Genomic DNA, 20,781 nt, shown 5'->3' on the forward strand with positions numbered 1-20,781 from the left:
CTTCTACACTTTTTGTTTTTTTCTTATTTTGTGGTCGCGTCATTCTTCCGCTTTCACCCTCTAGGACGGTGCCCCAACGCCCTCTCGCGACAGCCCCGGATTTTGGTATATAATATGATTGCTCATTCAGTTTACCTAACGAAGTTGCATGGCGTTAAATGGCATATTTTTTTAAAGTGTGCGAAAACAGAAATCTTACACTTTTACCATACAGCTGCGAAGTGACGCTTTTACATATTTTGTACTCAGTTTTCCATTCTCAGTGCCCGGCAAAAATAAATTTCAAGATGCTGTTAATATCTTAAGTGGAGCAAACTGTTTCCCTTAATTTGGATTAATTAAATGCGCAAATTACGCAAACAGTATTTAAAAGTTACAAAACCTGCGCGCGCTGTCATAAGCTATCCGAAAACAAACTCCACGAAAACAGTCAGTTTTGCTTATAAGTTGTAATTCAAGGACAGATCTGGAGAAAGCAGATCCACGGCATTTTTAAAGCAGCGTATTAGTCTGACAATTATTAAAGGCAATGCGGCTGCGGTTTTAGGAACTTTACCGGGCAAGAATAAACTCGTTGATAATACTGATTTTGGTTGTTTTTTTAATTTTTGAATGGGTAATGCCGGCCGTAGTGATTTGACTCATGACTATTATGTCGCGACGTAAAAGTAATAAAGAACAATACTTTTTAGTTGTAATTGCTCTTCATATGAGGTGTCCATGCATTTCGGATGCCGGAAAACCAGAAACGAAATTAATATACGTAGTACAGAGACAACATTTATATACAGAGGTAAATAACCGATTCACGTGCGGACATAAAATGGAAATGTCTTATCGCAAAATGTATACCGATTACCGATACGTAAGCTTGTAAGTTGTACCTATGAGGCAATGACATCATTGTAGCATTGAAAATCACTGTGTCATTGTGTGATAATCACTTAAGAAAAACACTGTGTCATCGTCGATAAGCTAACCATTTTCAATACTTTATAAGTCTTCTTGCGAGTTACCGTACCGGCCATAGGCAAAGCCAAATTCTTCTCGTACTAATTACATTTAATTGGTACTACCCAGGTTATGACGTACAGATATCGTCTTAACCGTCCTTATAATCAGACACAGACTAATGTTCCAATAACTTCGTTTTACTGCCATGCAGGACAGCTTGCGAAATTTAAACTGGGTATGGGGCTATTATTTGCCATCTTTACGATAATCCCCCCAGGTACGTATTTTCATTAATTTACAAGTTAGTAAGTATGTATAAAATGAGAAGTATATTAGATCAAATTAATAAATTATTGACCATACCGCCGCGTGCGTTGGCGATAAAATCAAAATACTTCTTGCAAAGATTGTGGAAAAAATGTCATGTAATGCGTAATGACGCACAGCATGGACAGCTAAGTTACGAGTATGAAACCTGATAATGTACCGGATTTTTTTCAATCCGGTACATTATCAGGTTTCAGTGAAGGTAGACAATGCTAACCACATAATTCCGCTGTGTTTTGATTAATTTTCAATAATATGTATATTTATAGCTGTTTCCGGGGGTAAAGGGATTATCGAAGCAGTGCCTGGAATTATTACAGCAGGTTGGGTCATCTTCTACAGTGCAGTTGCACTAGTTACTTGGGCACTGTCAAAATCGCGCTCTTCCGAACAAAATCGTGCGAATTGTAACTCCACGATTAATCCACAATTCAGTGTACCTGCTACACCACCAGGATTATTCTTCTACAAGGTGTTAACGGTCTTCATGGGGATCAGTATCTTGCTGTCCGTGGCTAGCCTCACAAACGCTATCGTCGTGCTGGTCACTGCCGCAGAAAGCGTGGTCGAAGTGTCAGGTTTAATGGGAATCCTTACCGGGGCATTTTTCCTTCTTTTGGAACCGTTGTCTTTAATCTCCGCCATTTATGATATTAAACACGCCGGGCGACCAAGAACGCCACCAACGTTTGCCATGTCACTGGAGCCCCGACATCGCACAAACAGCTTACTTCACGAGGCAGCCACGACTGCAAATACGTCATCATCGCATTACCCACAAATACCTCTTACCAATATTATATATTTGCCAAACGTACCACAACATGTGTATCTAGACAACTTGGGTAGCAGACCAGATGTTCCCTCTTCGGTTAATTATGACAGTCGGTGCGACGTTCTACCAGCTTATTCAGATGTTGTCAAAGTCTGAAGCTTTTTTAGTATTTGCTCAATGACGAATCCCGTGCTAATGTAAATTATTGTTCGTATTGGCATGCAAATGTGCAGTGGTTCTAAACTGATGCAAACTGTGTTAACTAACAAGACGTTAACTGAGGTTAACTGAGATCTCTGGTACTCCATTAAGCACGACCTTTCACGCTGTTTTAGAAATCAAAATCGACGCTGATCCCTGGCGATCTTATTTACGTTGATTTCTTTAAACACTCAAGCTAGAGTTGTTATCAGACGTTTGCGCGCGTTGTAATTAATTTAAATGGCGTATGTTATACCACGAGGGTCTTAATCTTCTTATTTACGCTTAGCGGCATTTTTTGTCCTACCGCAGTTTTTGATAGGCATATTTAGTTTATATCCCATAATTATAACTGGACATTCACACTACATAGGACACTCGAATTTGATTTTCGCCATGCCCACTGGACCATTACCGATGAAAAAAATTTCTAAGTTTTCCCTTGGCCTACTCTAGTACTCCGACTCTAAACTCGCATGCAGAAGTACATGACCCATCTGTACCTAATTAATTAATTCATGAGGCGCGCGTGCGTACTGCAGTCAGCTATCCAACAACCAACTGGTTCGGATACCGGAAAACAAGGAATAAAAATTAATCCAGTACCACAATAACATCAAGCTGTAATAAATTTATTTACCTTTACTTCTAAATACCGATTCACGTGCGTGCAGTACAATGGAGATTACTTATCGCGGTACGAGTAACTGGTGTGACATCACTCTAGTATTCCAAATCACTGTGTCATTGTTGATAAGCACTGAAAAAAACCGTGTCATTGTTGATAAGCCAACCGATTTGGATAAAAGCGAGCCACCGACCGTAGACAAAGTCAAATTTTACTAGCGGCCTGTAACTGGTGCTAAAGCAATCAGAGAATGACGAACCATCCCAGTCGTGCGGAAAATCAAGCACAAACAACTTATATTCCAATAACTTCGTTTTATGACGATGCAGGGAGCCTAGCAAAAGCTAAAGTGGGTTTGGGGCTATTGTTTTCCATGTGCATCATACTCACCCCAGGTACGTATAAATTTAATAGATTATTCATTATATTATTAATAGTATTTTTATTATGTATAAATAATAAATTTTTCACCAAAACACGGCGGTTATGGACTCCAGACTCGAAGCGCGGTTATTTCTTGCAAATACTTGCGCGATTCTTGTAATCTGGAAAGAAAGGTTTGTAGTGCGCAGTGGCTTGCCGCACGGGAATATATATAATAGTTGTTAAGTCGCAATGCGAAAATGTTGTTATTATGCTTTCAATGGATGTTGGCATTTCCATCCTCGCAAATTATTTTCTAATTTTCTACCTTATTTGCAGTTCTCTGCGCTGGTGATGGGCTTGTCGAAGCGGTTCCTGGGATTATTACAGCAGGTTGGGTCACCCTCTACTGTACCGTTACGATATTTGTCTGGGCACTGGCAAAATCGTGCTCTTCCGAAGAAAATCGTATGAACTGCACCTCCACTCTGGAATTACAATCCGATGTACGAGTGCCTACTATACCACCAGGATTACTTTTTTACAAAGTGTACGCTGTCTTCTTGGGGATCAGTATTGTTCTGTCCTTGGCTTGCTTCGTCCATGCCATTGTCGTGTTGGCCACTGTAGAAACCACCGAAGGCGCCATAGTGTCAGGTATCATGGCAATCTGTACCGGGATATTTTTTCTTTCTATGGACATGCTTTCCTTCGTCGCCTCCGTTTATGAAATTAAGAAGGCCGGTCGACCTAAAACGCCACCAACCGCGGTCATGTCACCGGAGACTGGTCATCCCACAGGCAGCTTACAGTCTGAGCTCCACGGTGCAACCATGACTGAAAATGTGGTGTCATCACATTATCCACAAATGCCTCCTATCAGTATTATACGAATGCCAAGCGTACCTTTTTGCCCAGGAAATTTGGGTAGTAAACCAGAATCCTCTTACTCTGTTAATTATTACAATCGCTGCGATATTCCGCCGGCTTATTCACATGTTGTCAAACTCTAAAGCTTATCAAGGTGTATTCTCATTGACTAACCCCGTATTCTGAATAGAAATTGTTGCCTAAATTTGGCATTTAAATGTGCAACAGTTTGAAATAATTTATTTATGTAAACAGTGTTAACTAATAAACCGCTAACTGAGGTTTCTGGAACATGACCTTTCAGGTCGTGGTTTCAAAATCTACGAGTACTATTCTGCGCTAACCCGGGCGACCTCATTTACGTATACGTGGATCTTCATGAACACTTAAGCTAGTTACCTGGCTCCTGCACTATAATAACATCGAAGCTTATTAGATATTTATCGAAGTAGCAATTATGGTGCTATTAATTAATGCTGCGATGAGTTTGGTAACATTAATTGCGCAGCAGAAATTAATGAACCGTGGTAAATAATTATAAAAACGCATCATAACTGATTCGAGTGGAAGCTAGAAATAGTACGAGGGCCGCTATTACTGCCATTTATATTAAATGTAGATAAAAATTAAAATCATCACACCTCTTAGGAAATTAAGCGACATGCTTCCGCTGTGCGTACATAAGTTGCGGAATAATTTTATACAGTGTACCTGCCCAATTACAGTAGCAAAGCCTCGCCCGCATTAATTCGCCTATTAAAGCAACGCGATTCAGTTAAATGAACTGTGGGAACGACGCCTAGTAATCTGATCCAACGAAGAATTCACGCACGCACATACGGTTTCTGGAATTATTAATATTTCAGAGTGCTCCAGCTGGAAGGTAAACCAAGAGGCCGGCATCGTCCCGATGTCATCCAGGCGAAAAACTGAATGTAAATTTCAACAAAATGTTATCGCGGCGGTACTGGAAGACATTACAATTGACTGCCAGATAAAAGTGCAATGGCGTCCTACCCAATACGCCTACTCGTTTTCTGGTTGAATACACGTTTTGGCCGCTACGCAAAGCTACGCCATAGATCAAAGTGCAATTTTAGACCGCATCACGTGCATGGCAGTGGGATCAAATGGATTTTGGATACTGGTTGTAAAAGGTCAGGAATTACTGACATAACGGATTCCGTGAACTGTTGATTTTATTTACGGATTTATTGTTGGCTTTAATGAACTGTTACCATGCATTGCTCCATAGAATGCAGGCAACGTCTCTAGAGAAATCTGTGTAGCCGTAATTTTTGAAATTTGCAATGTGACCGGGCAGTATTACTGTGTAATTGACTCCATTTTCCCTTATTGCATTCTCCTGTTTTAGGGGATAAGTTGCCAGCGAATTATTGCCAAAATGTCCAATAATACTAGTTCTTCGCTGCAAATATCGGTTTTCAATGTTACAATACCCGTGATTTTACCTGTCACAAAAACGGAAATGATTGTCTGGTTAACCATGCAAATTACTATAGCGCTGACTGGTGCCCTTTTAATCATTTTCTATTTATTCGCCATGCACCGACTACGGAAGTTGACTACCGGTTCCGGACTGCTCGTAGCTCACGCTCTTATCATAGACCTCATTTTTTGTCTGGGGGGCGTGCCCGTAATTGCTATTCCTGTTTATTTGACACAGATGCAGGTACACTTCGAGTACAGTTGTATGCCGGTAGATTTCTTCCTGTTGTTTATCATGATCGCCGGCAACTGGACAGCGGTTGTGTTGTCAATTAACCGGTGGTTAGCCGTGGTGACACCGCATCATTATGCGCGGATAGCTACGCGGCGTATGTCGTTCCTCACCCTGCTCTTCGTTTGGAGTGTGGCACTGGGTTGTAGTATTCCCTTTTTGAACACAATTCCTGGTATGGTGCACGGTATACTGCCGTCCGGTATTTGTGGTCTGATTCGGCAGTCGGGCCCGACCACCATGATTTTGGTAGTGTTTGGAACATATTTACCTCTGGTGTTGATGGCCATTGTCTACAGTAGCCTTTTTATTTATACAAGAATGCAGAATAAATTTAATAAAATCGAGAACCAGGCTAATGAAGAGCGTCCATTCCGTGCATTTGAGAGACGTTTGAGGATTGCTAAGGCGTTGTGTTTATCGTTTATCTGGTACTGCCTGTGTATACTTCCGCCACCAATTTTAACGGTATTTTTTGCCTCTTGGTGGGTGAAAGACATCAGGATGACGCTATACACGAAGACGGCGCAAGTGCTGGCCTATGCGGCAAGTCCTGTAAGTTAATACCGGGTACTCAAAGGACATTCGCACTTTACTGGATTGGTTTAATTTACACGCCGGTTCGGTTTAACGAAGTACGGATTAACGGTCCTTTCAGGTATTTTTCTTTGCCGTGGGAACAGAGTACAGAGCCGTGGTGAAAAAGGGCGCGAGAGATTTTCTACGCTCTGTACGCAACGTGTCATCCATTCATCCAAGCATCCAGGGCAGCGCCTCCGCATAAATTCTACAAGCTGATTCCGGTTCCTTTCTTGCCGTGCATCGTAGCCGAAACAGCGCGCATTGTTTTAAATTCTCGTATTCTGTTTCAATTAATTTCCATTAATCAGCCCAGGTGTTAGCTGCAGGGATTGGTAGCGTTATTTACTAGTTTATTTAAGGCAAAACGCAGGTAGCGGGTATAAAGATGACAACGGTCACATTGATACTTCGTTTACTGCTTCTTAGTTGTGAAGCTTCTTGTAAGCTTCGAGTGCGTAATTTATTTGTGATGCTTTTACTAGAGTCGTAGAAATGGCCAGAGATTTACAGTATATAGATCTCTACTGTTTTGTCCGAGTATTTATGCCGCTTTAGAATGTTTTTTTCGTGATAATTTAACTGGTACAGGAAATACTTAAATGACAATTAACGAGTTAATTGATGTTAATGTTAGCTGGAGGACATGCGCTCCCGCTCTTTCTCCTTTCCCCTTGTGTAGCAAGTTACGTGAGTCTGTTGGTGGCGCTGCGCGCCGCCGTGGCGCTTAGATCAAAGCGGCCGCCGTCATGCACGGGCATGCTGTTTGCGCTTGACACTGTTCGTGTGCAACCATGGTTGCATTTCTACATTGCTGTCTGTGTCTGCTCCTTCGAGATCGTGTGCGCGCGAGTGATCTCTGTTCTTTACCACCCGCCACACCCATCTGTTCCTCTTCTGCTGTTATTTCGCACTTGCTCAATAAAGGGGCCTTCGGTTGCGCAGGGCACTGGTCGCTCTCTTCCGCCGACCCCGGTCGGCCGGCTTTTCGCTGACCCACGGTCACCGCACACAGCCGATCACCGAGAGCACCAGCCTCCCAGCAGCCGGGGCTCCAGTGCCCCCTGTGGAGTCCGGAAGCGGTAACATTAACTTTAAAACTTTGAATAACGCTGCTGGTGTTATCATCACGCTTGCCTTATTCGCAATCGTTTTTAACGACATTTTGTCGGAAAGCACAAATGCATAGCTGGAAAACAACAGTGCACAGTATTACAATTTAACCCATCAAAGTCAGCTACCAGAAGGAGTGCGAATATCAACTTGAAAACTGGCACTTCTGAACCAAATAATTTAATCAAGAAAAAGTGATTTTTTGAGAATTTTTGTGACCATAGGTCAAGCAGGGCGATAGCCTGCCAAACTGACAGGGATGGGCATCCTGCCATTTGGCAGGTAACACGGGGAAATTATTAAATAATTATGGGAGGGTCGCACTGGCGCAGGCAAACACCTCAACGAGAGGCCTCGAAAACTCTTCAATTCCCAAACAGTGTTATGGTCATCGAGTTGACCAGTGGTCACTAGTAATAAAAATTGTTAAAAACTGCATTTTTGGGCCTCCACATATTAAAACAGATGCAGTGTCCACGCTTTTCCATAAAATAAACGATATAAAACGATCCTCAGTTAGATAAAAACAACAAATGCGTCCTTACAAGCGCATATGCGGTGTTTGTCGCTTATGCCCGCGTTATACTGCATGTAGACCAATCTTCGTTGTTGCCGCTTACTGTTTTTTGCCGATTGTTGGTAAGTTTTTAGTGAATAGAGGTTATAGAGGGTACTCTACAAATTGTCTCCACCATCACTAAGCAGTTCATAAGCCGGTAGCCACAGCGACAACTATCCGCACCGCATCACCTACGTCCTACAGTATACGGTGTATGCCGCACCGGGACTGAAAATCTATACCCGCATGGTCATTTTCGCAGTTATCCGTTATAGCTCGGTAACTCAATGAAGCCTATTCGTGACGGAATGCAGAAATGCTGTACAGTTTCAAAATTGGCTAGGTATCTGAACAACATCCATGAAATACGTTTACATCAGTTCAAATCTTATCATTTCCTCTAACCCTGGACTACGCATAGTGTGTTTTATATTCGTTTCTCGAACCTGAATCTGAATTTTAACATTGCACTCTGCAAAAGCTTTGGTGCCAACAAGCGGAAACACTTTTCGGTCCATAATTCGCGTTAGTTCTGGTTTTTTGCACTTTATTCGTAAATAATCTTTCAAATTTTCCCCCAAAAAAGCGATTTTTGAAAATTTTCGTGCTTACTGGCCACAGGTCATTTCTATGACCATCGAAATAACAGTATTTGTAGCACCAGTTTTGCTCGATTTTTTGGTTCCATGCGTGGCTTTCCACTAAACTTTTGAAATTTTCTATCGAATTTATAATTTTATTGTTAAAGTTGCACCATGCCCATCCCTGTCAAACTTGGCAGGAAATTTTAGAATGACTATGCTTGTCCGCTGTCCAGTTATTTTTCGTGTCATTTAATGATTTCGCAATAAGGGCCGCTAGATTGGCCTGAATAATTTATCTTGGAATTACCTAATGCGGGGAGGCTCCAGGGACAACCAAGACCTTCGCGAACCCAAAATTCGGATTTTGGTCACCTTTGGTCACTTGGTGCATGCCCAGGCCACATTGTATTTGACAGTCCGATTTTTTAAAATGACGCTTAACATCTCTACTGTGAAATAATACTAAAGAATTTGAGCTAGCTGGGTTACGGGCTCTTGAAGAAAAAGAGTTCCCCACCCTGCCATTTGACAGGGATGGACGGGAACGGGTTAAGGATGCGAAATGCAAGTCGCCTCGTAAACAGATCGTCGGTGACATTTGACGACATTATCGAGCATTTCCACACGACCACATCCAATGGCTACGTGCCGCATCAATTGGTCAGTGCAACTGAATTATCCACGCTGGACTTGTTCCACTTGGCAACTCACGTCTGCTGAGTTGCAAAAGATGCAAGGTTCCATACAGATATATATAAGGAATATAAGGAACGTTCCAGCTCTATATCGATGTTGCATGAAGCTGTTACGTGTTATACAAACTGTTTTGCCACAGTATTCTGCTGGCATTTTCAGCGGTTGAATATTTGCCTTAAAATGGCTCTTCTCGCCCTCCGTATGTTTCTCTGTCTGTTGTTTGTTTTTTCGTCCGCAAGTGCTTGGCTGGGAATTAATCCCCAAAGAAACGATGGACAAATCGATGAGTCTAATAACCAGCTCGCTACACCAAGACCGGTAACAAGATAAATACATCTTGTATGTATTTACCATAGCATACCAGTTTTTGTTTAACTTTTACCTAATTTTGAAAATTGTAATTATTTAAAGTTCCCTGTAAATCTCAGTTCTGGTCAAGATTTGAATTTGCTGTCAATAACTGACCTTTCAGGTGGCACAGAAACTGAACATTCTGACAATGCCGGATCGTATGCTGGCCATGAAAGCGTACCTGGATACAGCCAACTTGCCGCAAACACCTTATCAACGCAAAATTAACTTGGCTTTCTTACAAGCCATGGCCAAAATGCTGGGTAGGTCTATATTGTTTTGCCTGTGTTTTTTATCAAAACATAATTTCGTATTTTATTGAGTAGAGTCCCGGGGTTACTACGTTTGCATAAGCCCTCCGGGTGGGGACTCTATTTATTTTTCAAAGACCCTTGTGAAAACGCGGTTTTCAAAGGGAGGGGACTCTATTTTCGGGAGACACTTATTGATAAAATACGGTAATTATTAATATAGTTCTTTCGAGTGTAAAACGAAACCTCCATGACATTCTGTTTGTAGGCAAAACCCAAATTGTGGAAGTGGATTCTGACGACATTGGTTCGTGGTCGAGTTCCAATGCATAGAAGCACTATGCAGACCGTTCCGGCATTGCATCACCCTGTCGCAAATCAAATAATGGGCACTGGAACTATCGGTTCATGTTCCCTGTTCAGAATTTAAATGTTTGCCGTGTGTCGGCAGGCTCATGCAATATTATACCGGTATGTTAATAATTATGTGCATCAGGTCATTCACGTTGTACCTGTCTGCTTAATATGACGCTTTCGAGACAACGCGGCCGGCACAAAGAAGATATCAACATGTACTCTGTATAATAGTAGCGCTCGTATATCGTACAATGTCGCTGATTTTGCTTGCAGCAATCGGGGTTTGTGTACAGTACATTTTTTTGAGTAGCAGTTTGTACAATATCTGTACTCTTGTTGGCTGTTTACTGTACGACTAATAATTTATTATTACTGAATACTAGTTGATTACTTTATGCCGGCCATAAGCGCGCATGACGGAGTTACTAGCGTGCATCTCTCAAATGCAAACCGTTGTTGTGTTTTAGTCTTGCTGCATTTTCATTCGCAAACGTTTAGGTAATTTGTTGGAACAAATTTTATTAATAAGCTTTGGTGGTTTGCTGAGCAAGCACGTGCTGTATGTACTATGTATCACGTAGCAATTTTATGGTATTAAAGCATGCATTCTAATTAGATGTCCCAATTTTTAGAAACTAGTTTTGCTTAATAAGACTGAAATTGGGTTAAGGAGAACGATTTCCTATTACATATTTAAGATTTGCGATAGGGTAATTTTCGCATACTGCTTGACATAAAAGCCGTTCATCTGTAGGACATTGACAACGCACCGTATACCTTTCATTAAGAATTATGTTTTATCGCTTATGGTAGTGCATCCAAATTATACTTGATAAGTATGTAACACGTATCAGTGCGCGGCATCAAATTTGCAACCGGTCCAACTTACAGGTAAAATTTGAAGTGTGAGCTGCAGTATGTACTGTACAATAACTACTGTATGGTTGTATGCTAACGCTGCAGTAGCATAAATTGTATGTAGTTAACAAACATATGCACTTCATGAGGTGTAGCAACGCATGCTCCTGTAGGTAGCAGAGTACTCGTTGAGAAAGAAACAATAGAAGCACGTACACGCAAACTACAAGCCGGCACCGGAAATTCTACCTATGGTCAGTGTAAGTACAAAGCATTATACCAGCCACTTGATAACCACGTTGAGCTTCTCGACATCTTCTTGCTAACAGGGCAGATAAGTGCCGCAAGAGTTGCTGACGTTTCTTTTTCAGCTCAGCATCAACGCTTATACCATAATGCATACTGGCCGCAAAAAAAACCATATTGAGAAACCCATGCGGTCGTATTCTTCTTTCCATTTATTCAGACGAAACATTTGGCTGGTGCCGCATAGTTTCTTGGCCTAATTTTTAAACGTGCCAAAGATTCATTTTATACGACGTTAAAATTGTTAATTATATCACAGAAATTCATGGCGCTAAATTTTAAGCGCCGGAAAATAAAGTTAATTTAATTGTTATTATTATGATGATTGCGCGGCGTTTTTTCTTTAGCAGCCAGCGATGGATATTATTATTAAGTTTTTGCGTTTTATTTCTTTTGGGATCAATAGCGTTTATGCAAATCCATCAGACCCGACTTGCAACCGGAAATGAAGTGTATTACGATGCGCGGAAGGTTGTTGAAGAAATACACCGGAAAGAGGACTATCGTGAAGAAGTGGGAGACAATAAAAGTGGAAGAGATGCTCACGTAACCAACAATGTGGTGGCTATACCGCCCCCGGAGGGCACCTGTCCCGTAGCGGAAGGCAATCCGGTGAAAGCCAATTACGATGTTAATGAAATGTCGACGTCGTTAAAGCTCAACGAATTGCAATGGGATGGGGATGTTGGAATATGGGATGCTGAAGTGGAGAAAAAATTCCAGCTGGTAATTCCCACAAACATATGAGCAGTATCTAATTTGCTGAATTACCAGAAATATGATGATCGATTAATTTATTTCATCGAAAAAATTTCTATAAAGGTTTTGAGAATTTTACTGCCGTACACTAAAGAGAAAATTACTAACATTTATATAAACGTTTCGTAGTTTATAAAAAATACCGGCAGAAATACACTTTTGACACATGTTTCGCAAAGTATTAACAATTTTCTGTAATATTGGTTAACATGCGCACGAAGTAAAACTTAATGTAAAACGGTTACAAGGGGCAATATTTTTCTTCTTTAATCAATACTTTATTAACTCGATTACTCACATTTGTGCCACTTAAGAAAACGTTCTTTTTTCAAGATTTAATGGTGCGAAGCATAGTTTTACCTGTGACATCGTGTGGACATAATGCCATATGGGTTGGCTGTTAGCAAATATTTGAATACCTTTAAAGGACAAACATTTTACAAACTGGTTATTTCTCACAATTATAATAGCATTTTCTGTTGCTGTCTACCAGCTGGCCACCGTTGTGTACTTGATATGCGTGAAGTGGCGCCATGTGCCGCTTTCTATTATAAAAAATACATATGTATTTTAACCTAAAACGTGGCATAAGAAGATTTATTTCTGTCGTATAAGAGATCGATTGGCAAAATTTTTACATCTCCATTACAGCCAACTTGACCTATCAAAAATTAGCTGAAAACTTGAAGCTTTTGTTGTTTATTCGAAAATCGCTAGTTGGAAAGTAATGCTTTTGCTGTAAATAAAAATTTTCTAATGTATTCGAAAAACAACTGAGAACAATGGAGTTTAAAAAAAGGATAATTTTACCATCAGATCGACGCGCGTCGGTCTGCATTTTTTTTATTTTGATTAGCCCGATTTACTGACAATAGAAAAATTTCAAGTTCGCTGCTCTTGACAAAGTTTTCTTTACAGGATTACAGCAACACTGCAGAGCACAACCGATCTTTACAAGTGTTTCTTGTACCTTTCTCGCATGCTGATCCAGGATGGTAAGCTAAACAACCACTCTTTAATTTTACTCGTACTATCGTACTCGTATAGTGCTAAGCGAATTTGCATCTGTTCTTACAGTGTACCGTATGAACAAAAAAAACGAAGCATCCAGCCTATTTCACAGAGATACATTAAATTATTTATTAATTAAACTGAGTACATTAAATCAATTTCAATAAATTTACAGTTGCCCAAAATTAGAACTCTATACAGCTCTTCTTTGGACAGCTCTCAATTTGTTGAAGTTGTTTGTTGTAAATTTATTGAATTTGTAAATGTTATCGCGTAAACACTATAATATGCGACAGGTTACAAACCGTGGATGGATATATGGATATTTACACAAAACATACATTAAATTTAATGGTCGAGCGTTTGACCTTGTGGAAAGATATGACATTCGTCTGGGCGGAAATCAGCTTCTTCGAAATGTGGTGGAATTTAATTAACGAAACAACCAGGGAACAAGTCCGTACACTGGTCAAGGAAGGCCGACTGGAATTCATCAACGGCGGCTATGTCATGCCGGACGAGGCAACTTGCCATTACTACGCTATTATCCATCAATACGTTTACGGTATGGTGAATACTGCAAGCAGTTTGATTTTGCCATATAATTGTTATGGAATAATTTTTATTCTGTATTTGCATACATGATACATTTGTTTTATTCTGTTTTTGCATTTACCGTATAAACGCATAATTCTAGGTGAAATACCGGGTTTCTCGATATTTTTGACATTCAAAAGTAATGGAAGGGTACTACTAGTCAAAATCAATCCTAATAATATATGCCGAAAGTGAATAGAATTTAATGTGCTCTCATCTTATGGCAGTTAGTGTAGTATGTAAATATTTAACTACAACGCACCGTTTTCGATGCGTGTTTGCAGCTTTTGGGAGGGTTTGCTTCTAAAAATATGCAGAAATAGTAACTAATGTGGTCTGCCGACTCTGCCCAAAATATTTATTATTATAAAAAACGTCAATGTTTATGAGCGCAGCTCCGAATTCTATGCACAATTTATCACAGTAATAATGTGGATACTGTTACTCGTAAAATGCGGCATGTTTGTATTTGTGGCTTTTGGGCGACGCCGTAAATTTATTGCGACCTTGATATCTGTAAACATTGAAGAGTTGTATACTTCGGCAAATTCCTTTATTATTATATACGCGATATTCATTAAAATGTAACGCAGCCTGTAAAATTTCTCGCATGAGCGCCGTAAAAACAGCCTATAACACAGAAAAATGTATTATTGCTGATATTTCCGGCAGGTCATCAGTGGCTCCATCGTACCTTCAACATAACCGCTAAACATGGCTTCAGCATCGATCCTTTTGGTTACTCCTCCACTATGCCGTACATCTTGAAGAATCTCGGCTTCGACTCCATGTACATTAAACGGATTCACTATATCATCCGCAAGCGCCTCGTTCTCAATGGCGCATCGCAATTCCTGTGGCAGCAGCCTTGGGATAAAGCCAACACCGACTCCATGTTTTGCTACATGAGCCACGCCACGCTGTACGATGTGAAACACACTTGCGGTGTTGACCCGCAAGTGTGCGTACAGTTCGACTACCAATATCTAACGGTACATTTCACGGCATCGTTATAAAAAATTAATAACTAAAAATAAAATATTTGAACGAGATAATTGTAGCAATATTAACAAAAACAATAAATACATTGAAAAAAATTGTAAAATAGAAAGAAACTGAAATATAAATCGAAATAAAAAAATATAACTATTACATAAAAATAAAAATAATTTTATACCACTGCTTTAGCGATTAAATGTAACTACTGTATCAAAAATTTCGGCTTTGTGCGTTATAAAGGATTCTCTTTCATTAAAACAAGCATCTTATTTTTCCAGGAGTATGGACAAAAGTATTACTGCTTGCTCTTCATGGCTTTGTACGATTAAATATTTTGTACTTCAGAGTATATTGTTTTATTTTTTAATTACAGCAAATGAATGAAGAGCAATACCGAACCTTAAGCCTGCAACTGATTGATCAGTTTCGCAAAGTGGCTTATTTGTACCCACACAATATCCTGCTCATTCCGCTGGGTATGGACTTCCGGTGGAGTAACACGTTCGAGTGGGATTCCAAATACGGGAATTTCAAGAAAATGGCCGACTATCTCAACAGTGATCCGAAATTTCGGGTGCACATTCAGTTCGGCACCTTCAAAAACTATTACGATGCGGTATTTAAAGCCATGGGCAAACCGGGAAAAGAGTGGAAGACCCCGGTATTAAAAGGCGATTTCTTCCCGTATGCGGATCGGTACATGGAGTACTGGACTGGCTACTTCACGTCGCATCCGTATCAGAAATCGCTGAGTCGGATGCTGGAGCAGCAACTGCGGACGGCGGAGATTTTATACAGTATTGCCATGTTGCGCAACTGGAGACTTGATGATGCGATGCTTATTAAATATCTCCAAGCAGCCACGAAGAATTTGGGCTTATATCAGCATCACGATGCCATAACCGGTAAGCCCATAACTATGCAAGCGGCACTAAAATTGTTACTGTAAAAAAAGACCGAATCATGTCTAACTAGCAAACAGTATTTGACTTTGATGATACGATAATAATTTACTCTGAGCATGTAATTTTAAATGATAAAAGCTAAAAATAAATCTCTAATTATCTATACACGTGGCAGTTTTCTTCCCTATTTTCTTAAAAACGTCTTCCATATTACCATTCTTAATTTAATTTTCAGGGACATCGAAACAAGCTGTTTCCGATGATTATGAGCTGCGTTTATTGGACGGCTTGGGCATGACGGACACAGCTATAACGTACATGGCATCGGCTCTTTTCTGGCCCGAAGATGTCCTCCATGAATCCTTTGAATCCCATGCGATCATTGAAAAGAATCGCGATCTCCCGGCCAAGCAACTCATTAGACTATTAGACCAAACAAAGCGCTACTTGGTCATTTTCAATCCGCTTGCATTCTCTCGACAGCTTGCCGTAGATTTATACGTCGACACCGAAGATGTAATTATCGAAAACTTGACAGGGAAGTTCATCGAGTATCAAGTCAGCCCCATGCTCGATCCCCAAAGCAGCAATGGGAAGCTTTTAGAGATCGGATTCCGCTTGACCTTTGTGGCGAAATTCGAAGCCATTGGCTTTCAGACTTTCATCATCCGCGCAGCAAATGAGACCACTGTGCAATCCTTTCTAGCCAAGCATACAACAACTGTAACGGAAAAGGTCACGGATTTTTCAAAAAATATCATTTTGTCCAATGAATTAATTTCTGCGGAATTTTCTCCCGCGAACGGTTTATTGGAAACCATAACTGACCTTTCCACCGGCATCCGACGGGCAGTTAGGATGGAATTTAAACGCTATGAGACGACACAGAGTGGAGCGTACGTGTTTATTCCCAACGGAATCGCCGATTTACTACCTTATCCGCATTCCGTGCGACTGTTTGAAGGCGCCATTTATTCGGAAATCCACATAACGTTAGCCGGTGTATTATGCCAAGTTGTGCGAGTGTATCATGTGAATCAGGATCTCGGAAAATATTTGGACGTTAATATGGTGGATAATTTGGCGGCACATCGTAACCTTGAAGCTGTGATACGGTTCACTACGGATCTGCACAATAATCTAACGTTCTTTACCGACGCCAACGGATTCCAGATGGTCAAACGAAGGGCCTCCCATGATTTGCCCATGCAAGCCAATTACTACCCGGCCACCAATATGGCTTTCATGCAGGATGACAAAAGCCGGTTGACGATTCATATGGCGCGGGCGCACGGTGTCGGCAGCCAGGATGTCGGGCAAATGGAAGTCATGTTCGATCGAATCTTGAGTAAGTCTGTAATTAACATTATTGCCCATAGACGGTATAGTTAAGTAAAACGCAAACAAGAAAAACTAAATACACAACAGATTGAGTTTGGTATGCTGAATATGTTCGTAAAATTATAACCTTTTTAAGGTCAAGATGATGCACGTGGCGTGGAAGAAGCACTGACCGATTTCCGTTCGGTCCACACCCACTTCCGTATCCAGTTAGAGACAACCGGCTTCTGTCGTACATGCACGTCGACTGCAGCTGATCCAACCGCGCTGGCCAATCGGCTCAATCTCGACTTGAACAATGTGCCAACGGTTTTAACGGCCAACTTCCGTGATAACGAAAAGCATTATGGATCAGCGTTAACCAAATTGTCTGGTGCACTTCCGTGTAGCACCCACCTGGTTCTGATGAAGCCGCTGTATGATCGTAAACGATTATTCGGAGCCGTACTGCACAAGCTGGGAGCTGATTGTGATAGTGACAATGGCAGTGATCAAGGAGAATGTGCCAAGGAGGGCGCCGTGCATTTGAACAAGTTTCTGCATCCGAAAATAAAAACGTACATCAAGAGTACGTTAAATTTTGTTACTCCGCTGGGGAATGCTAGTCAAAACGCTGTTGTGGATTTGGAACGGAAGAAATTAACGGCTGTACTTTTTACTAATGCGGCGAGCCGATCGGCTGAATCTGTTTTATAAATAAGAAATTCAGGAAAAGCATCTCCAAATAAAGGTCTCTTAAATTCGGAGTAAAATTCCTGGATGTAAATTCCTGTCCATGAACTTTCCCTTCGGAATTTTGCACACGAAATAAAACACGGGCAAAAGTGACACTCATTATCAAGTGGTAACTGTAGACGTCAAGAAGAATTATAAGACATCGATTTTTAAAAAAAAGCCGCTACATTCAAAAGATCCCGTCATAAAAATCGCATGACTATTACAGTCATATCTGTACTCATACTGTACAGGGAAAAGTGCGCAACTTCTACGAGAAGGCAGCTACTCCATCTGGTTTGCAGCTGATTTCAGCTTGCTCGCTGTTACATATTGACTTTTTGTTGTCAATCTGGCACATTTCTGATTTCAACCATGTAAGTAGGTTTAGTATTTTTAGCTTTGTACTGTACTTCGCATTGTCTTTTCAAGATGACTTAAGGCCTATTTATACTTCACTTCAGTCACGTTTTTCTTTACGTCCGTCAGAAATGCATTTTATGTACGTCCTAATGAACGTACGAAAGAAAACACGGACATAACATATAACGGTGCTAAGATCCGGCTTATGTCACGGGCATTCAAGAAGCGGCTTTCTGGTTAGAGCGATCGTCTTGAGCCAATCCAACCTAGACCAACCATCTTAAGTCTCATTAATAATTCGTGCTAGTCTGTCAGATATTTTTTTGGGTTTACCTTGAAGTTGTGATTGTCTGCTCTGGCACGACTGCATCACTACGAGCACTGAGTGACTGTTTGTACTGACTTTGTTTTAGCAGATTTTCAACATTAGTGAGCTGCTACCGGTAGTACTGTGTTTGGTTTACTTTACGATAGCCTTGGTAGGTGTTACATATTCTCCAGTATCTTCGCAGTACAGTACTATGAGCGGAACACCGCGGTTCTTTCGTGAACTGTGGTCGGGTGCGCGCGACACCAATTATGGGAACACGGTACTGGTGCGGCGGGACAGCGGCCAGTGGTGGTTGGGATACGTACAGGACATCAAAGAGCAAGACTTCCTCGTCGACTTTGATGCCAGCACAGGGACGGCCGAATGGATCCATTCCAGCCGTCTCTGGCCGCACCACTACCTGTTCAACGTTTTGGAACCGTATGTGGAACAACCCTCTCTCCGCTCCATGCACGTGGCGCTGCGGGATGGCCAGGGTGGACCGATGGTGTTTCATTCCGCTACGGTCGTTGCGGAATGGTTTTTCATGTTCCTGGCTGTGCGTCTGGACGAAAACGAGGCAGCGGACTGTTTCTTTGTTCATCGTGGTCATTGCGCAGCACGCCTGCCAGTGCCCGGTGATGGGCAGAGTTTTTTTGCACGCACTGATGGTTTAAACTACGTTAAGCACGTCATCAACTTCCCTACAGCTGGTCAGCTTCACCATGTCGATTGGCTGCCTGCGTTTGTGGACCGGGCATGCAGTATCACCTTGGGGGATGGTGATTATTTGGATGGATATCTGTTTGCGAAGACTGTTCGCGAAGGGCCCACGCGTTTTTACTCGGTCGGACCACCCGAAGATGAAGAACGGAACGCACATGAAGGGGTGCACGTTGGTGTTCGGGTGTTTGTGCGCGCGGGAATCGACACTGTGACGTTTATTTGTCTAGAGGTCCACAATGATGCAGCGGGACGCAGGATGTCGTGGGATGAGAATGTTCTCAGGGAGGCGTGCAACAAGTGTCTTGGGAGGCATCCATCGGCAATCACCGACGGATTTCCCGGGGCGTTGGAATACGGTCAGTGCCTGCTGGGCCGAGTTGTTATAATTTGTGTAAATCCTAACACTGATAGTACATCAGCAAGGTATCAAATACTTCAAGTATGTGTACTTATTTCAACATTCGCACGTATTACCTTCTATAAACGTGTGAATCGTAAAAATGTTTTCAAAGGTCCCAGCGTTGTCAAATTGAACGAGTGCTGTCCTTGCAAATTCAATTTACATGTGAATTGTAGCAAATTCCTGTAGTAGTGTATCGATAGAAGTGTTTATACGTTTACGTTGTTTTATGTGTTCCCTTTCGATGTAACAATTTTTTAAAGCTTTGTACGGTGAATACTCTGCTGCATTCGTGGAAGAAATGGTTATAAACGAGCTTGCGCTTCCGATCCTGACGCATATTTTAACTAACACGGATGTAGTTACCCAGCTACAATTATCCAGGTAAGTTCATATTAGTCGTTTTCTTAACATTTTCCTAACTTCAGAAGGGTGTTGCAGATTATGGAAAAAATAATAAAAACAGAAACTGCATGAAAAATAATAAAAACAGAAACTGAAAAATAATAAAAACAGAAACAGCGACGTTAGCGATGGCTATTTTGTTTTTGTGTTTTAACCAGAGTCTGTGCATTGTGGATGCAGATTGTGCGGGAAAAGTCGGACAAGCGTTTTCTCATTCTGGACATCGTCCAGATGTTACCGAAAAAGCCATACGTTCATGAATCTTCCATTGAGTCCGATTACCGGAAATACGTACTTATGACCACGCTAGATCGCGTTATCACGAAGGACATTACGACGCTGATACTGATGGACAACTCCCAGGCGATTACCGACATAGCGGACGAATACTTCGTCAACAGACGTTTTGCATACTGTCATTATCCATCTGTCATCGGTCTCAGACGAGAAATGGAAGCGATCCAAGCTGTGTTAACAGTAGTACGTATGTCCATCCTACACGTACTTTGCGCATGTGCATTTGCATTTGCACGGATGCGCAAGTGTATATGAGCATTTGCACACATGCGCATATGTATAAGTGCATTTGCAATTGCACACATGCGCACAAGTATACGATACACCTGTGCATGTGCATCTGCACGGATATATGCATAACTGGTAATAATTTTGTAAATTTGATTTGTATGCTGACCACAACACAGTATGTCGTGATTGAATGTACCATGTACCATGGTA

General features: G+C 41.3%; 4 protein-coding genes across 5 annotated transcripts; all 4 read left to right on the forward strand.

Annotated features, from left to right (window-relative positions):
• Positions 1 to 1,035: 1,035 nt before the first annotated feature.
• Positions 1,036 to 2,411, forward strand: LOC129599390 (uncharacterized). The gene is made up of 2 exons (XM_055497612.1): positions 1,036 to 1,231; positions 1,551 to 2,411. The coding sequence occupies exons 1-2, from the start codon at positions 1,084 to 1,086 to the stop codon at positions 2,210 to 2,212; spliced, it is 810 nt and encodes a 269-aa protein (XP_055353587.1). The 5' UTR covers positions 1,036 to 1,083; the 3' UTR covers positions 2,213 to 2,411.
• A 2,981-nt stretch (positions 2,412 to 5,392) lies between these two features.
• On the forward strand, positions 5,393 to 6,643 carry LOC129599351 (rhodopsin-like). Its single transcript, XM_055497569.1, has 2 exons — positions 5,393 to 6,414; positions 6,518 to 6,643. Exons 1-2 carry the CDS (start codon positions 5,524 to 5,526, stop codon positions 6,641 to 6,643), a joined length of 1,017 nt encoding a protein of 338 aa, XP_055353544.1. The 5' UTR covers positions 5,393 to 5,523.
• Positions 6,644 to 9,500: 2,857 nt separating this feature from the next.
• Positions 9,501 to 10,944, forward strand: LOC129599401 (uncharacterized). 2 transcript variants are annotated; one of them, XM_055497621.1, is made up of 4 exons: positions 9,501 to 9,708; positions 9,863 to 10,004; positions 10,068 to 10,199; positions 10,261 to 10,944. In XM_055497621.1, the coding sequence occupies exons 1-4, from the start codon at positions 9,571 to 9,573 to the stop codon at positions 10,323 to 10,325; spliced, it is 477 nt and encodes a 158-aa protein (XP_055353596.1). In that variant the 5' UTR covers positions 9,501 to 9,570; the 3' UTR covers positions 10,326 to 10,944. The 2 variants fall into 2 exon arrangements, with proteins under 2 accessions (XP_055353596.1, XP_055353597.1); XM_055497622.1 differs by lacking the exon at positions 10,068 to 10,199.
• A 557-nt stretch (positions 10,945 to 11,501) lies between these two features.
• On the forward strand, positions 11,502 to 17,877 carry LOC129599344 (alpha-mannosidase 2x-like). The gene is made up of 7 exons (XM_055497560.1): positions 11,502 to 12,239; positions 13,191 to 13,267; positions 13,580 to 13,848; positions 14,553 to 14,872; positions 15,253 to 15,784; positions 16,020 to 17,132; positions 17,262 to 17,877. The coding sequence occupies exons 1-7, from the start codon at positions 11,832 to 11,834 to the stop codon at positions 17,819 to 17,821; spliced, it is 3,279 nt and encodes a 1,092-aa protein (XP_055353535.1). The 5' UTR covers positions 11,502 to 11,831; the 3' UTR covers positions 17,822 to 17,877.
• The last annotated feature ends 2,904 nt before the right edge of the window (positions 17,878 to 20,781 follow it).

The sequence above is a fragment of the Paramacrobiotus metropolitanus genome, unplaced genomic scaffold (genome assembly GCF_019649055.1).
Source record: "Paramacrobiotus metropolitanus isolate TYO unplaced genomic scaffold, Prichtersi_v1.0 Parri_scaffold0000144, whole genome shotgun sequence".
Classification (NCBI taxonomy): domain Eukaryota; kingdom Metazoa; phylum Tardigrada; class Eutardigrada; order Parachela; family Macrobiotidae; genus Paramacrobiotus; species Paramacrobiotus metropolitanus.

Excerpts from the sequence above, each read along its gene's own strand:
- LOC129599390 (XM_055497612.1), top strand. The coding sequence starts at position 1,084 with ATGACGTACAGATATCGTCTTAACCGTCCTTATAATCAGACACAGACT. Across the intron at positions 1,232-1,550 it reads CTTTACGATAATCCCCCCAG|CTGTTTCCGGGGGTAAAGGG; the intron begins GTACGTATTTTC and ends GTATATTTATAG.
- LOC129599351 (XM_055497569.1), top strand. The coding sequence starts at position 5,524 with ATGTCCAATAATACTAGTTCTTCGCTGCAAATATCGGTTTTCAATGTT. Across the intron at positions 6,415-6,517 it reads TGGCCTATGCGGCAAGTCCT|GTATTTTTCTTTGCCGTGGG; the intron begins GTAAGTTAATAC and ends CGGTCCTTTCAG.
- LOC129599401 (XM_055497621.1), top strand. The coding sequence starts at position 9,571 with ATGGCTCTTCTCGCCCTCCGTATGTTTCTCTGTCTGTTGTTTGTTTTT. Across the intron at positions 9,709-9,862 it reads AGCTCGCTACACCAAGACCG|GTGGCACAGAAACTGAACAT; the intron begins GTAACAAGATAA and ends CTGACCTTTCAG. Across the intron at positions 10,200-10,260 it reads ACACTTATTGATAAAATACG|GCAAAACCCAAATTGTGGAA; the intron begins GTAATTATTAAT and ends TTCTGTTTGTAG.
- LOC129599344 (XM_055497560.1), top strand. The coding sequence starts at position 11,832 with ATGATGATTGCGCGGCGTTTTTTCTTTAGCAGCCAGCGATGGATATTA. Across the intron at positions 12,240-13,190 it reads TGGAGAAAAAATTCCAGCTG|GATTACAGCAACACTGCAGA; the intron begins GTAATTCCCACA and ends TTTTCTTTACAG. Across the intron at positions 13,849-14,552 it reads TATCCATCAATACGTTTACG|GTCATCAGTGGCTCCATCGT; the intron begins GTATGGTGAATA and ends TATTTCCGGCAG.